At 38.3% G+C, this 16,153-nt stretch overlaps 1 protein-coding gene across 4 annotated transcripts in view; it reads left to right on the top strand.

Moving 5' to 3' along the window:
* Window positions 1–1,285: 1,285 nt before the first annotated feature.
* dpr9 (defective proboscis extension response 9) overlaps window positions 1,286–16,153 on the top strand; it is a 29,247-nt gene continuing 14,379 nt past the window's right edge. For 2 of the 4 annotated variants that reach the window (XM_064694530.1, XM_064694533.1), the window contains exons 1-3: window positions 1,286–1,468; window positions 2,475–2,610; window positions 10,446–11,315. In XM_064694530.1, the coding sequence (XP_064550600.1) occupies window positions 10,991–11,315 (325 nt within the window). In that variant the 5' untranslated portion in view covers window positions 1,286–1,468; window positions 2,475–2,610; window positions 10,446–10,990. The remainder of the gene's footprint in view (window positions 1,469–2,474; window positions 2,611–10,445; window positions 11,316–16,153) is intronic. The other 2 variants (XM_064694531.1, XM_064694532.1) reach the window with 2 other exon arrangements.

Raw genomic sequence — 16,153 nt, 5'->3', positions numbered from 1 at the left:
ACCCTCTGCAAGGGTATAAAAAGACGAGCAATCCGTGTTTTAAATAAGCTGGATAATTCAAGTATGAGCCCCAGGCTAATGCCAGGATGTTGTGATGTCCTTTAGTGGACAGAGTTTAATTGAATCCCATCTAAGAACAATAATAATAAAGCACAGTCAGTTTTAATAAGTAATTTCTGGTTTCAGATTTCGGTACAGGGTAGATCCTAGTCGATTACTATTGATATCCTTGTAACCTTATTTTAAGATCCCAAAAGTCTATATCTTCCACCATTTTAGAGTAGATAATCTAATATCTGCTTCAGTTTAGGTAACTATATATGAAATCGAAATCGAAATAGTCCTGCATATATATGTATTTAAAGGCACTTTTGGATATACATATTTATATTTTAAGCCGATATTGATGAACGTTTACCAACACTTGGCATAGAACAGATTAGCTGTAGATATCATTAGATAGAGAAAGAAAGAAAGAATCGAATGCGAAAGAAAACGGTTCTTTCGCAAGTTGCATCAAGATATATCTATATGAAACGGACATATCTAAAATTAAACGGATATTTATGCTTAGTATATAGTACAACTATTTCGAGTTCGAAAAATTAAGTAGCGCTACCACAAATATTAAATAGGCCTTCATAATGGACAGCTTACTGCTGTTGAAACCTTCTTTTTTATTTTTGTGCAAATGTCAAAGTCAGTTAACAGAATAGAAATTGGGCTGCGGACTATCGGCGGGAAGTGTGAGCTTTGGTTTGATCTGGGCAGACAGCCAAGGAAATTAATGTGCCCTAAGTGCTTAGCTAGTGTGAGTGCCAAGTGTCTCTTTCGGCCTAAAGGTGTGAGTGTGTGCGTGAGAGTGTGTGTGCGTGTGTGTGGGTTGAAGTGCAAACATTTCTCTCTGCCTGCACTTGCAATTGAAGTGAAATTAATTCATTTGCAACTGGGACCTAATTTTTTTGTTCGATTCAACGCTGACCATAACTTTGGTCTTAAGAGCATTTGCATATGAAATGTGCGCCGGCATGGCTTAAGAGAGTGCTCACAATGGAAGGTGCGAAAGTTCGAAAGAGCGCACTGGAAGTGTGAAGCACACTTGTTGTCTAAACTTTGCACCACTGTGCTGCCTGCCGAACGGCAAAAGCTCGCTCTCAATTGTGCGCTCTCCTTAGCGCCTTTGGCTTTGCCGACGCGTCCGCTGTCGGGCTCGTCGTGCCTTGGCCGTCGCTCGTTTGTTGTGGTGTGTTCGAGTGCTTGTTTCAGTATATTTAGTGCAGTCGTGTCGTTCGGTCGTTCTAACGGTAGTATCCAGCCAGCCGCATAGCTTTGGCCCAGTGTAAAGACAATTCACCCACACATATACAGCCACACAAACAGCCAGCTCTCATACATATGCACGTGCTGTGTGTGTGTGTGCTTTAGGTGCGACAACGAGCTGAAAGTAAAAGTTATTCAATGTGCAATGGTAAATAAATAATTAAGCTAACATAGCAGTCAAGTAATTGAAGCAAAAAATTAAGAAAGAGAGAGAGAGAGAGCGAGAGAGAACGCGACTACAAATAAATATGCAACACTAAAGTGCTTCAAGAATTGTGCGTACAGTGTTCGATAACATCAAGAAAATGCTTAATGATTTCCGTTAATCTTGTGCCGCCGAAAAAAGTGTTAAATTAACAGTTTTGCAAACGCTTTAAGTTAAGACACAACATCTCTGTGCACAGTGGGAACAGATTTCATCAAAATTCGACACACTTTACGCACGTGGGCGTGTGGCCAGCCAAGGACAGCCAAGCAAAAAATATGTTGTTTTTGATCATGAAGGCCGCAACAAAAACAACCTAGGCCCCTTTTTTCGGTTGCCAGGTTTAGATTAAAGTGCTTTTTTTTTTGTAAATACCCTTACCCCAGCTCAGAAACAGTTGCAATAAATTGAGCTTGGCAATGTTATCCGAATGTCCTTAAAGTAATTCTCAATTAAAATATACTTATTTAAAGTGTCGGAATAATAGGAGAAAAATTGCACCAAAAACCAATTTTTCAAGCAAATTAAAGTGTTGGACATCGTTTGAATAAATTAACTTATTATTTATAAGAGAAAACGCAGTAAATTAGCAAATTTTGGATTAACTTTCCGGGCTGTTTGGCGGACCTAACTGGGGCCTAAGCTGACACATAAATTAACGGCAAAAACAAAACCGTAACGATTTGCATTTCTAATAAAAATCGCTTGCCCGGCTGGCAACCCCGGGACCGCAGACAGGCCCGCAAAGGAAAACATTAAATGCACGAAGGGTTGCCAGATCTGGCACATGTGTAAGCTTTGCGAGCTGTGGAAAAACCGCTGAGCAAAAAAAAAAAAAAGGATAAAGAAATTATTTTTACGCCGCATTTTATGCTACGGTTTTCCTTTGACTGGCCAAGGGCGCAAAAGCCCATTCCCTGTCCGTGAAACCTTTGGTTTGATTTTTCAGTGTGATTTTAAAGCATTTTGAAAGGCGAACAAAGTTTAACATTATGTTTAACAATTGAAATAGGAAATTCAACTAAACCGCGACAATTACAACAACATTAGCCACGCACAGGTGTAACATTCGCAACTATAAAAAGGTAAATTCCATTTAATATTTAAGCTAATTAGCTGATAATATCGTATTTTATCGTCTGGATTATACAGATAATCGTCAAATGCCGTAAGTAATACCTAGTAAAAAGAGGAAGAAGAACACAAACTGGGCATACTTTAAGGGCGGAAAGGGGGGCTTATTTTGATGGCAGACACGTGGCCCATAATTCTGGTTTACTTAACTTAGTTTGCGGTTTATTTGATGATGACACACAGCGGTTGGTCAATGGGGGAGGGGATGACCGTGACGGTGGGCGGGAGGGGGAGAGAAAACTGGAGTAACTTTATTAAGCATGGGTCAGTTTAAGTTTGAGACGAAATAATCAATTTATTTGCGGTAAGTCGATGACTGAACACCTTTGCACACATATTCAATTAATTAATTAGTTGATTTAATTGATTCTACTTTGTGAGAGAAAATGTTCTTGAGGAACTCTTCAGATTTGGTAGCAGTCTGATATAACAGTCCGAATCTGATAAGAATGGGAGAAAGTATAAATAAAATAGTGAGTTTTTTAATTAGGAAAGAGTTTTCATGCTTAGAACATTTATTTATGTCTCTTTAAATCTCAATACAAGCTAGTAGAGTATTCTGATGTGAACAACTTGAGGAAGGAAATAAGCTAAACTTTAAATAGACATTTAATTTTAAACAGTTGGAAATGACAATAAGCTAATATAAGCTAAGCTCTCTTTAACTTATCAGTATATATATGAGGTCGATCATGTCTGCTTTGAACGGTTGCAGATTTATTAAGAAATTTGAAAGAAAGAGAAAGAAAGAAATTCGAAAGCGATTTTTACTAGAAAGGAGTGGATTAAGGGGTATTTTGACTGACTTATTAAGCACACGGTTAGATAACTGATACAAATTTTATACACTCTTCCCGATAACAGAGCAAAGAATAATATTAAGAATAACAAAGCAAAAGAGCAGAAAGCATCTCCGACCTCATAAACTTTATATATTTTTGATCAGCAGCAATAGCCGAGTCGATCTAGCCATTTGTTTGTCCGCCAGTCCGTCCGCCCATCTGTCCGTTCGTCCGCCTGTTCGTGTGTATGAACGCGTTGATCTCAAAACCTTTTAGAGCTGGAGATGGAAATTTTGAACGTAGTCGATAACTTGCCACGATTGATAGTAATCGAACTAAAATCGATATCGCCATGCAGTTTTTTGAGTTAATCTCTTAGGTTTTAAGAGCTAGAGTCACAAAATTAGCTTCTAGATTAGTACATATATCAAATATCTTTCATTTTGTAGCTATCGCTCCCTTAACCGCCTCAGCCCCATAGCTTTAAATCAAATAAATAAATCAATTGGAACTACTCACAAATTTAAGCAAAAATTTCAATGAAATTATCTGTTACAGATGAATATTCTATTATATATCACAATAATATATACTGCTGAATATTTGATCAAGATCGGAACTTATTTTTGTAAACATATTTTTATTAATGTTAGGGCAAACATGCGCTTTGCGCGATCTTCATTTGGTATTGGTAGAAAAAGGTTCAGAGTATCTCCTATTCGCGCACGCCCGACTAGAGTCCTCTTACTCGTTTAAAAGTTTCGAATATGTATTAGATGAATGTTCACAAAGGGACTCTGAAAATGAAATGTGGATCTTGCGGCTAGAATTGCCCAAAGTTCGTCTTAGCGCCTTCATCAGGTAACTAACTCATGAGCCAACTACAGTAGAAATTTCAGCTTCCTTAACTCTTAAGGTCTCAATCAGTCAGTCGGTCAGTCAGTCAGTCAATCAGTCAGGACAAATAGTTGTATGTATAGAAATATGTTATAAGTAAATCTGATATGTATAATAAAACTGTTAACGTTATTAATAAACTTCTGACTTATACAAAACTTACTTTGAATACCTTCACAACAGACATGTTTATATTTTGCTGAAGCTTAAAATGAAACTTTTCGAAAATCTGCCTGAGCCAAAACTTAGCAAGGTTGTGTTCAGCGTGCACTGAAATTTTTATTCGAATTTTTCATAAATAAAAATGTCCATTTTCGATGCATTTGAAGCCTTTTTTAATCTTTGAATATTTTCGCTTTCCATGTTATTTAAAAAAGCAAGCCAGAGCAAGGCTGGTATGAAATTGTGTACAAAAAAATAAGTCCATAAATAAAGCTTAATATAATCTTCTGGCCTTTGCACACAATACACAATTACGTAATATCTGGCAGATAGACAAAGGTTTCACGTATCCGTTCTCAGCTTTAACATTGACACCAAAACCGTTTTCTGAACTCTGCCCGAAAATGGAATAAATTGCGGAATTTGTAAATTTCCATTTCGGTTTTAAGCTTATTTGTTGCATCAGAGATTATCTGTGAATGAATATAAATATATATATATATATTTGCATATAGCTTGGGTTGGTCATTTCAAATCATCTGTATAATGTTTCGTTTTATTTTTTTGCAAAGGATTAACCGTTTTTGCCTGGCGAGAAATCGTTTTTCTTTTTTCATTTATTGCAATTATTCAAATTGGGTTTTTGTCTTTTCATTTATATTTTCAGAATATTTTTATACCCTGAACCCATTGAGTAAAAGGGGTATAATGTATTTGTGCATCTCCGACCCCATAAAGTATATATATTCTTGATCAGCATCAATAGCCGAGTCGATCTAGCCATGTCCGTCTGTTTGTCCGTCCGTCCGTATGTATGAACGCAAGGATCTCATAACCTATAAGAGCTAGAGACTTGAAATTTTGGTCGTAGGTCATCCTACTGCTCGCTTAGATCGAGTTTGATACCGATATTCGATAGCTTGCCCCGTTTCCAAGTAATCGATATCGATATCGATATCGATATCGAAATCCTGTTTTTTGAGCAATTTTGGTAAATAATAAGAGCTAAAATCATCAAACTTGATATGTAGCTTCTGGAATAGTATATACATATATATCAAGTATCTTTCATTTTATGCCTATCGCCTGTCGGAAGAAGAGGGTTCAGGATATCCGCTAGTCGGGAGCTCCCGACTAGAAACTCTTACTTGTTACAATATATTTTGTTGCGCCCATTTTGAATATTATTACAAATAATACGCGCATTGACAACAAATAGCGCAACGTGCAGAGCAAACAAATAAAAGCACGTATTGTATTTTGTGTGTGGGGCCAATAAAAAAGTGAATTTAATATGCATATGATAAATGTGAAAATGTAACAAAGGAAACGCTTGCAATGGCAACATAATTAAAGTAAATTTATACTGCCCGATGCGTATTGTTTTTAATCAAATATAATTACACGGCCTGCATATTTCATTAATTAACTGAAGGCGACAGGGCGTGGCCACCGCCCACCCCTCACCCATCCCCCGCTACTCGACAGCTGTCAACGCTGCCAATGACCCATATACATAGTATATGTATATGTATATATATACTCTCTTCCATTTGGCCAGAAGGGAACAGGATTCAGTTGCTGGAAGTGTTGCGCAGCGCCTCGATTTTATTATACCCTGAACCCATTAAAAATGGGTAAAGAGGGTATAATGTATTTGTGCAAATGTATGTAACAGGCAGATGGAAGCATCTCCGATCGCATAAAGTATATATATTCTTGATCAGCATCAATAGCCGAGTCGATCTAGCCATGTCCGTCCGTCTGTCCGTCCATCCCTCTGCCCGACCGTCCGTCCGTCCGTCTGTCCGTATGTATGAACGCAAGGATCTCATAACCTATAAGAGCTAGAGACTTGAAATTTTGGCTGTAGGTCCTCCTAGTGCCCGCGCAGATCGATTTTGTTTCCTATATTCGATAACTAGCACCGTTTCCAAGTAATCGATAAAAATCGATATCGAAATCCTGTTTTTTGAGCAAATTGGGTAAATAAAAAGAGCTAAAATCAGCAAACTTGACATTTAGCTTCTAGAATAGTATATACATATATATCAAGTATCTTTCATTTTATACCTATCGCCAGTAAAAAGAAAAAGAGGGTTCAGGGTATCCCCTAGTCGGGAGCTCCCGACTAGAAACTCTTACTTGGTATTGCCCGCGGGAGGGCGGCGACGCACTTTTTAATGGAAATTATAATGAGGCGATCTGGTTTAATTATGCATCGCGAATCCAGGCTGGTCCGGCTGGCAATCTGTCCGGTCACGCCCAGGCACTCACAACTTAATGCCCCATCAACGTGACATGCTTTGGCTGCTTAACCCACTGTTGCCCGCCGTAAAATGCTCACTCGTTGCATTTTTCCCTTGACCCACGCGGCGTATACGCAACGTGCACCTTGACACTAATTACAGCTAAAAAATATATATACTATATATAGCTTGTGGCAGTCCTGAGCCAGGTGCTCACCTTGGCTGCCCCCCCGCCAACAAATGCCTTATTGTTGTGGCTAGCTAAAGTCAAGATGTAATTCCTGCGGGGGCGTGGCCAACTTCTTGCTTACGTCAAGCTTTGACATTGCACTCCAACATCCCCTGCGGTATTCAGCAGCAGCTTCCAACGGATTCATTTTTTAGAGTTGTTGTTTCTAGTTTCAAGTAAAAATATCTTGGTCAAAATTTTAAATACAATTTATTTGTACATTAGAAAAATGTTTTTGCTTAAGATTATGATCCCTAATCATTTTTAGCCACATAAATACTTAGCTATCTTTTATAACATTTTATAACTTGACAGTAAACCTTTCTCGGCCAACATTTACAATTTTTCTTATATCGGTTTTTTTTTTGGAATCTAATATATTGTGGATGGATTTCAAGTATACCATAATCCAAAGCAGGGTATTTTGAATGTAGAAATATACGAACTTGGAAACAAAGTAAAGCTGAAATCATCATAAAATAGATAGATGAGGATTATTATAAATGACAGTTTCAGGGGCTACGACTGTCAGCATGGCCGAGTTGTAGTAGGGAAGTCACATTATGAATGGCATGCATTCACAGAGGCATACAGGTCCCATGTATGTTAACTATTATGTTAAGCAATACTGTTAAGAAGATTCAGTCACATTATGAATGGCATGCATTCACAGAGGTATACAGGTCCCATGAATGTTAACTATTATGTTAAGCAATACTGTTAAGAAGATTCAGTCTGTAAAAAGCGCTTCACATATAAATAACAGTGTGACTAAAGAAAGCATACTTACAGATATACTTAATTTAATAAATAAACCTAAAAAAACTTAATCACTTTCTCACAGTATCAATATAATATGATTTTAATTAATAGTTAACATAAACAAAAATCTCAAAATGAAGTAAATCGAAAAGGAATTTTACTTTTATAAAAATACTTTTATTTTTAGTAAAAAGTTTTCTTTTTTGATTTCCTCAGAGTTATCTCTATTATTAATATGAGTTATTTTTATACTTCCATCGAAATGTTCACATTTTGTTAATACTAACAGAATAATTTTGATCTATATATTCTATTTTACGTCAGGCATACTCGTCAATTAAACATATGATCATATTCCAATTATATATTAAGACATTCATGTTTTCTAACGACTATCCACATGACTTCAAATCCGAACTCCTTCTCGAAGGAGCACTGCAAAATTGATAGTATATTTGCGCAATTTACACAGCGCAAAAGTCAATGCTGACGTATTTTTGTGTGCGCTGTCCCAAGAAATATTCTATAATTAATTAAGAACTTGCCCAGATTAAAAAGAAATCTGAGCCCAGCTTTGCCCTTTAGCAAGTCTCCTTAGTAATTAACGAGAAAGAAGGACTATCTTCGGCACGCCGAAGATTTGATACCCTTGCAGAGCCAACCTTTTCATAATGCTCATAACGCATTGCCCGTATCTAAAAGGATAGGGAAAACAATTAAAGCACAGTATGGTCATGATATCTTGAAAAACAAAAAAGTTTTCCATGCAACAACTTAATTTTCGACCGATCGTTCCTATGGCAGCTATGCGATATAGTGGTCCGATGTTAGTAAGATTTTGCACAAATGTAGGGAACACAGTGAAACTTATAAATGGTGAGTTTCGTCAACATATCTTGAAAAACAAAAAAGTTTTCCATACAACTTAATTTTCGACCGATCGTTCCTATGGCAGCTCTATGATATAGTGGTCCGATGTTGATAGGATTTTGCAAATATGTTTGGAGCATAGTTAAACTAATAAATCCCGAATTTGGTCAAGATATCTTGATAAACAAATAAGTTTTTCATACAAGAACCTAATTTCCGACCAATCATTCCTATGGCAGCTCAATGATTTAGTGGTCCGATCCTGCCGGCTCCGACATATGTGCTGAGTGACAAAGAAAGAGGGTCATATGAGAGACTAGTTTGCCTAGAAATAGACAGACGGACAAATGGACTGACGGACATAGCTTTATCGGACTGTTGATACTGATCAAAAATCTATATACCTTATGGTGTCGGAGAAGTCTCCTTCTATGCGTTACATATTTCGAGATAAAACTATAATACCCTCTGCAAGGGTATAAAAATAGGTATATTTAGCTTTTCTTTTTTTCGAGTTATATTGAAAAATCGATACTTATTAATATATTTTGGGAATGGGAAAGGCAATATTTGTTCTGCGTTTGATATACGAATATTTCAAGACTCTAGCTTTTGTACTTTCCATACACATGACAGACTCGGCTATCGTTAATAAGCTCGTCAGTCTGATCATGAATATATATATATATATATATATATATATATATATATTCTTTATGCGCTCGGGGAGACAGAGGGGAGCATTGTCTGTTGTATACATTTGCACAAAACTTTTAAACATTTTCAACGGGCTCAGATTAAAATGATTATGGCTTTTGAGATAATTAACGATTAACAATGTTTTTAAAAAAAAAATGTAGATAAATGTTGAGTAGAGCAAAAAAAAGGAGGATATTTATCTGTGAATGATAGTTGTCGACATTTTTTTATAATTGCGAAAATAATAATTAAAATATAAAGCAAAATTGTTCCCAAGTGAAAAACTATGAGTAAAAGTATCTAATAACTTATTACAATAGTTAATAATAACAAATGATGCCCGGATATCTAATATTTTCTAATTATTTTAAGTACACCGAGTAACTTTCAGAAACTTAGGACCGTAGAAGTTTTAATTATTTGCTTTCAGTTGAGAGAAGTTTTGCTACTAATTGAAGTTCAAAAGAAGGATTAAATGGACTGCTTAAATAAATTAGTTAAGTTCTCTGACTTTCCAGTTATAAAACGCAGCCAAGAATAAGAATCATCAGATTACAAATTATATTAAATAACATAAGTAAATAACTGAGATTCAGGCAAAATATTTAAAAAGCTATTTGTGTCCATATAAGAAATTGTGCAGCAGAAATATTTTGTTTTCGCTTTGCTCTAAGCTTCTGGCACTGGGAATTCCACAAATTGTAATGATAATTATTTAAGGAAAATTACATAGATTCTCATTAAAAAATGTTTGCCAAGGCATTCGCTCCCGTTTTGATTATCATTTTTGGGCGAACATTTTCCTTGGAAGGAAACATTTGGCATTTTTCTGTTGTTTCTGTTGTTGTTGTTACATTCAGAAGGCAAACAAACAGAGGAGTCGAGCGTTTGGCTGGGATAATATATAAAATATCTACATGGCACTGTCGCAGACTGCCTGCACCTAGACAGAACACACACACACACACACACATATATATACACACGCATAGGACATACAGAGGAGAGAACGTGCCGGCACACTCACAAATTTCCATTTATTTTGCCTTTGACATTTGAATTTTTAATGAAATTCCAAACATTTTAACGCTCGCATCTCACAAACAGGCTTTTTGTTTTGCTTTCTATCGTTGCAGCTGCTGTCGACATAGAGTGCGAAGGGTCGAAGGACGAAGGGTCGAAGGACGAAGGACGAGGGACGAGGGACAATCGCAATCAGAACGCTGCGCCGGCCGGCGGCGGCCGCTAATGAAGATGAAGTGATACCCAGTGATATCGTGTTAAAGTAGAATTAAATAGAATATAAATCGCTGGAAAAATGACAGCGATTTCTCAGCACCAGCCGAGCAGAACAAATGCTAAGTAGTTTGCCAGCACGGACTAGCGACAACAACAACAACGACAACAACAACAACAGCAACAAGGGCAACTCGAGCTTGAACCGGAACAGGAACAGGAATCGCCCCAAGCAAGCCGGGCAATTTGTAAGCCGGCTCGGCAATTTCACGCATCGCGGCGGTATGGCAGGCGCTAATAAGGCGACCAGCCACGCCCCCCACAATTGTACAGTTGCCAAAAAGATGCCCACTCTCAACTAGGTTCAAGTGCGCAACAACCAACAGCAACTGAGCGACAGACCAGCGCCCCACACAAGGATCCACGAAGGACGACGTGAAATATTATGGCAACTTTTCAAATGGAAACGCGCCAGCAGCAAAAGCGGCAGCAAAAGCGGCAGCCGCAACAAACGAATTTAAAACAACGACAAAGACAACGTTCCACAGATCCAGAACCGGCAACGAATTCGAATTCGAATCGGGCAGGCGAACGGGCAGGCGAACGGGCAGGGGAGACATTCACAAATTGCACACGGCTGTGGCCCACCTGCTCGACGGTCGCCGTGGAGTGCAGCAGCAGCAGCGGCAGCAGCAGCGGCAGCTGCCAGCGGGCCCTGATAATGCTCAGCATGCTCGTGGTTGTCATCGTTGTGATATCCGGCAATGGCGGTAAGTGACAGTCGAACTTATGCTCATTCACATTCACATTCCGATTCACATTCCCATTCGCATTCGCATTCTCATTTTCCTACGAAAGTCGGCCCCTTTTTAATCAAATTTCGTGGCCCCATTTGCCGTTTCGCACAGGCAAATTGCAATTGTTGTCAAATTGATTTGACCAATTTCATTTATTGATTTCCATTTTCGGTATCATTCATTTCGCTGTCATGCCCAATGACTCAGCGGCGACTCAGTAAAAGAAAATAGAAATCAGCTCTGCCAACTTGGCATTTTTCAAATGTTTTCGCTTTGGCCTTACATAATTCTTGTTGTCGGCTTTTTTTTTTGCCGCTGCGTTTTTAGGTTAGGTAATTAATTTTGTGCGCCCGTAAAGTCTGGGGAAATCAATGTTTCGGCCAGCACGGGCCCAGGACAGGCCCAGTACAGGGCCATGCCCACGCCTTGCTGCCAGTAGTTGGGCGTATATCAAAATCCCCAGCGATTTTCATGCCCTGATTGAGTGGATGTGAGCCAAACCGTGAGTATCTGCATGAGTAACTGCAGCAGCACAGTCCGTCTGTGTGTGTGTGTGTGTGTGTGTGTGTGAGGGTGTGTGTGAGTGTGGTTGGCCTTTCGTTTCACTTTCATTTTTCACATGCCGTGTGCTCGCTTAATGACGAGCCTGCCTCTGGGCTTTGATAGTGGGCCATATGATCATTAGTCCTTAATGAACTGGCAGGTACAATGGAGTATTAATCAGATTACATGATTAAATTATATTAATTGTTGAATATCTGTTATATTTCAGTTTTAAATGCAAAGCAGGCTTTTGATTAAATAGTACAAATAGATTACCAGATTACAGAGGCCTTCGAAATTCGATATACTCCTTTCTAATGGAAATTCGGAAACAATGGAGGCTTTGATACGTTAACCCATGTGTAATATGTTAACCCAATTTGATATGTTAATTGGATTGGATTGGATTCAGTTTTAGATTGAAAATTCTTATAGATTTTTGGATAAAACCCAATAATGATATTATATAGTTCTTCGAACTCTATGTCAAGTTGGGCTATAAAGTTGACTAGTATCCTCTTATCAACTTTCCAAAATGGCGTCTTATAAGACAGCAGGGGTGTTCCGGCAGGGGTCTTCCGGCAGGGGTCTTCCGTCATGTCTCTGCCGACAAGTTCTTCCCATGTAGTATTTTTGCCTTTCTATATATTTATATTTAAAACTTAGTTATGCCTTTTTTTGTTATTACATTCCCATTTATTGTCTTTGAATATTTAAAACTTGGTGAAAAATTGTTCTAGAATTTTGTGAACTTGGCCAACCTAAAGTACAGCACAGACCAACTTTTTGAAGTCGAACAAATGCCACAAAATATGTTGGCAACAGTTTTGTCATCTGCCAAGAGTCGGGAACCCCAATCAAGCTGAAAATAAATAAATAACTAAAGAAAAAAATCAAGCAAAATAAGTTGAACGTACAAATATTCAAATAACAGACAGCACGCGACTTTTCTCATTTCATTTAGCGCATACTTTGCACAATTTTATGTTACCAACAAAAGCGACAACAACAATAAAAGCTCCGCATTCGCATTCGCATTCGCATTCGCATCCGCACAAGCGCAATACCTTTAAATATTTAAATAAGTTTCTTCGCTTGCGTTGTGTTTGGCTGACGTGTGCACAAACCGAACAACAACGAATTCTAAATTTTTGAGTGAATTTAAAAATTTAAAAGTTTTTGAGACGTCATTTCGGCTAAGACAGCAACGCCCACACACTCACACACACATACACACAGACTTGCGTACACGTTTCACGTACACACGCGCACACACACACACACAGGCGAACAAGAAAGTGTGCAAAAGTTTTGACATTTCAAATGTTTCTGACAACAACAGCGCCATGTTAATAATAACAGTGCGGGAGTAACAACAACAACAACAGCAACAACAATCTAAATTACAACAGCAACAACAACAACAGCAGTAACGGGAACAAGCAAAAGAAAAAGAACAGCAACAGGAACATGCCCTGCGGTCGGCTCTTGTTCAGAGCCGACGCTGACGCAGACGCTGACGCTGACACTGACGTCGACGTCGTAACGACCCGGCATATGACTTTTTGATTTCTGCAGGGCGCTTTTTAGCAAGTATATTGAAGCTCTAATTTATGTTGTTGTTGTTGTTGTGGTTGCTGTTCTTGCTGTTGTTGTCATTACCGTTGCGGTTGCCGAATCCCAAGCAGTCAATTTATTTTAATTTCTAGCCAGCGGCTCTTTATTTATCATGTTGTTTTTTCCAGACAGACACCATCCTGAAGCGGGTGTACCACCGGTAGGAGGGGGGGGGGGGGGTGGGGTCAGTAGGTGCCGTCTGAGACTGACGGCCAAAGCCAGTCGGGATTTGAGCATTGCTGCAACTGATTAGCAACATTGCTTGCCTTGGCAATTGACCAGCGAACGGGAAAATCAACGTAGACGTAGACGCACAGACGCAGAGACGCACGCTGCGTTCGCTGGTTATTGCTATTGCTATACTCTGTAACTTAAGAGAAAAAGAGTATATTAGTTTGTCTGTTTGAAGAGAATTTAAATATCGAGACAATTTTCGGTCACAACAAATCTCCAAAATATAAATATTTCGCAGTCTTCAAGCTAGAACATTGGCAAATTACACTAGATAACAAAAAACGTGTTTTACTTATCCAGATCAGCGTAGATTACCTAGTACTTTATTTACTAAAAATGAAAAAATAGTTTTTTGAGGTGTTTTTCGTGTTTATCCTTTCGTAAAAATATAAACCAATATATTATTCATCAACGACTTTCGTCTTACATTTTTTCGTTGTTATTTTAGGAGAAAACATTTTTTTTAAACAACACTGCTACAATTCTAGTTTTTTATTTTCGGCATGGCGAAGCTACTATTTTCTTTTATAAGGGTCCAAAAAAATAAAATTTTTATATGCATATATTTTTAAAAATAATATTTTGTTTACCGCTTTTTGTTTCTAACGAGCTGAAATTTAACTGCGAATATAAATAGCTGAATAATTTTTTTTATTTTTTAACAATTACCATTTTTAAAATGTTTATTCACGTATTTATCTGTTTCCGAGGATTTTGACACTTCGGCTTGAATATCTGGAAATGTAGCTTGTGAAAAATAAAATGGGTTTTTTTTTATAAGTAGCCATCCCAAATTAAGCCGCAAAACATGTCGAGGTACCCTTTTTCGTGAGCTAGTGTAATTTATGATTTCTCTTTAAAGATCAAGTCAAGGTTTTCTATAGTCATAAAATCTCAGTTTGAAAGAGACCGTCTTTGGGTTACGTCTTTAGCCTTATCGACCACATAAACGTACTTAATCGTAGATATTGCGAGTATATAGAGTATTGCGCAGTCAGGCATTCCAATCGAAACATTTTAGCTGGGTTGTTGTTGTTCGCTGTGACGGGCTGCTGCTGCTGCTGTCAATACAACTAGTGCCACAAACAGCAGCAAGGATATGCGTCTTATCTGCCAAAAGCACGACCAGGGGGGGGGGGCGGGGTGGCTAACAACGCAACAAACGAGCTAGATAAGTTGTGTGCGCGTGCGAGTGTCTGTGTGTGTGTGTGTGTGTGTGGCCGACAGTCTTGGGCCAACGTGCACAACATGTTTAATCTAATAAAGTCGCTGGCTGCCAACTATAAAACGGTCGCCAGTGCCATAAAAAGGCTGGGCGTAATAAGCGAATCAAGTGCCCAGGCCTCACACACACACACGCACACTTGAGATAGGAAAACAAATAAACACACACACACACTCGCACACACTCAGAAACATGTGTATGTGTCTTAAGCAGACGTATCGGCGTCGTCCTTGCTGCTCGCTGCTAAGTGATGGGATAAATGGCGCTGGATAAAAATTGGTCGTAACTGCAACAACAGCCAACAGCTACCGAGTGGGTTTCGCTATAGCCAAGCTTTGCTGTAGTTGTCCGTGGCAAAAACATGAAAATTTGATAAACGCAAAACATAAAAAGAAAAAAATACGCCACAACGAAACTTTATGTCCCATATGCGCTATGCGCACAACAAAGTCAGAGTACGTGTGCGAGAGTGTGTGTGTGCGAGAGTGTGTTTGTGTGAGTGTGTGTGTGAGTGTGTGTTTGTGTGGGTGTTAGTGTGCGGCTGTTTGTGTGCGTAATTTGCTAATTACCTAAATGGTTGCAAGGTATTCGAGCCAAAACTCGTTGAGTATGCGTGTGTGTGTGTGTGTTCGTGTGTGTGTGTGTGTGTTAGCGTGTTTGTGTTATCGATGGAAAGCAAACAATGTGCTGCATTCTGGCTTAAACGCAAAAAGTTGAACATGTGCTTTTTGGACGGGGCTAAAAAGTTGAAAACCCAGTTAAGGCTTTTATGGCGCAAATTGAACTAATTGAACAATTATGGCAACGATATTGCATATGCGAAGGTGCCCATTTAAGTTTTGTAATTAGATTTTTGCGGATTGACAGCCCGTTCGCCTGTTTACAGCAACCATTCCATTATGGGGCCATTTCAGAAAGTTAGACCCTCAGTTCATATAAGTGCTTAATATCTTTGTTAATTTTCTGGCCATAAAAGCTTTTTTGCGTGGGTTTGGGCCATATTTAAAGGGGTTAACAATTACTTTTTTCTGCTTTTACGTTAAAATAATAGTTTATTTGTGACATTGTTTAGCTTGCGACTTTAACGAATAGATTTAAATGGGAAATAAAAAGATTATTTATTTTATTTTAGGGTTTAGAGCGTTAAATATAAAATTTCTTTTGAACAGTTTGTTTGTTTGGCATTGTGAAA

Source organism: Drosophila montana, unplaced genomic scaffold (assembly GCF_035044405.1).
Source record: "Drosophila montana isolate Dmon_TW-CO22-7 unplaced genomic scaffold, ASM3504440v1 contig_3733_1, whole genome shotgun sequence".
NCBI lineage: Eukaryota > Metazoa > Arthropoda > Insecta > Diptera > Drosophilidae > Drosophila > Drosophila montana.
This window is presented reverse-complemented; position numbering and strand designations above follow the sequence as displayed.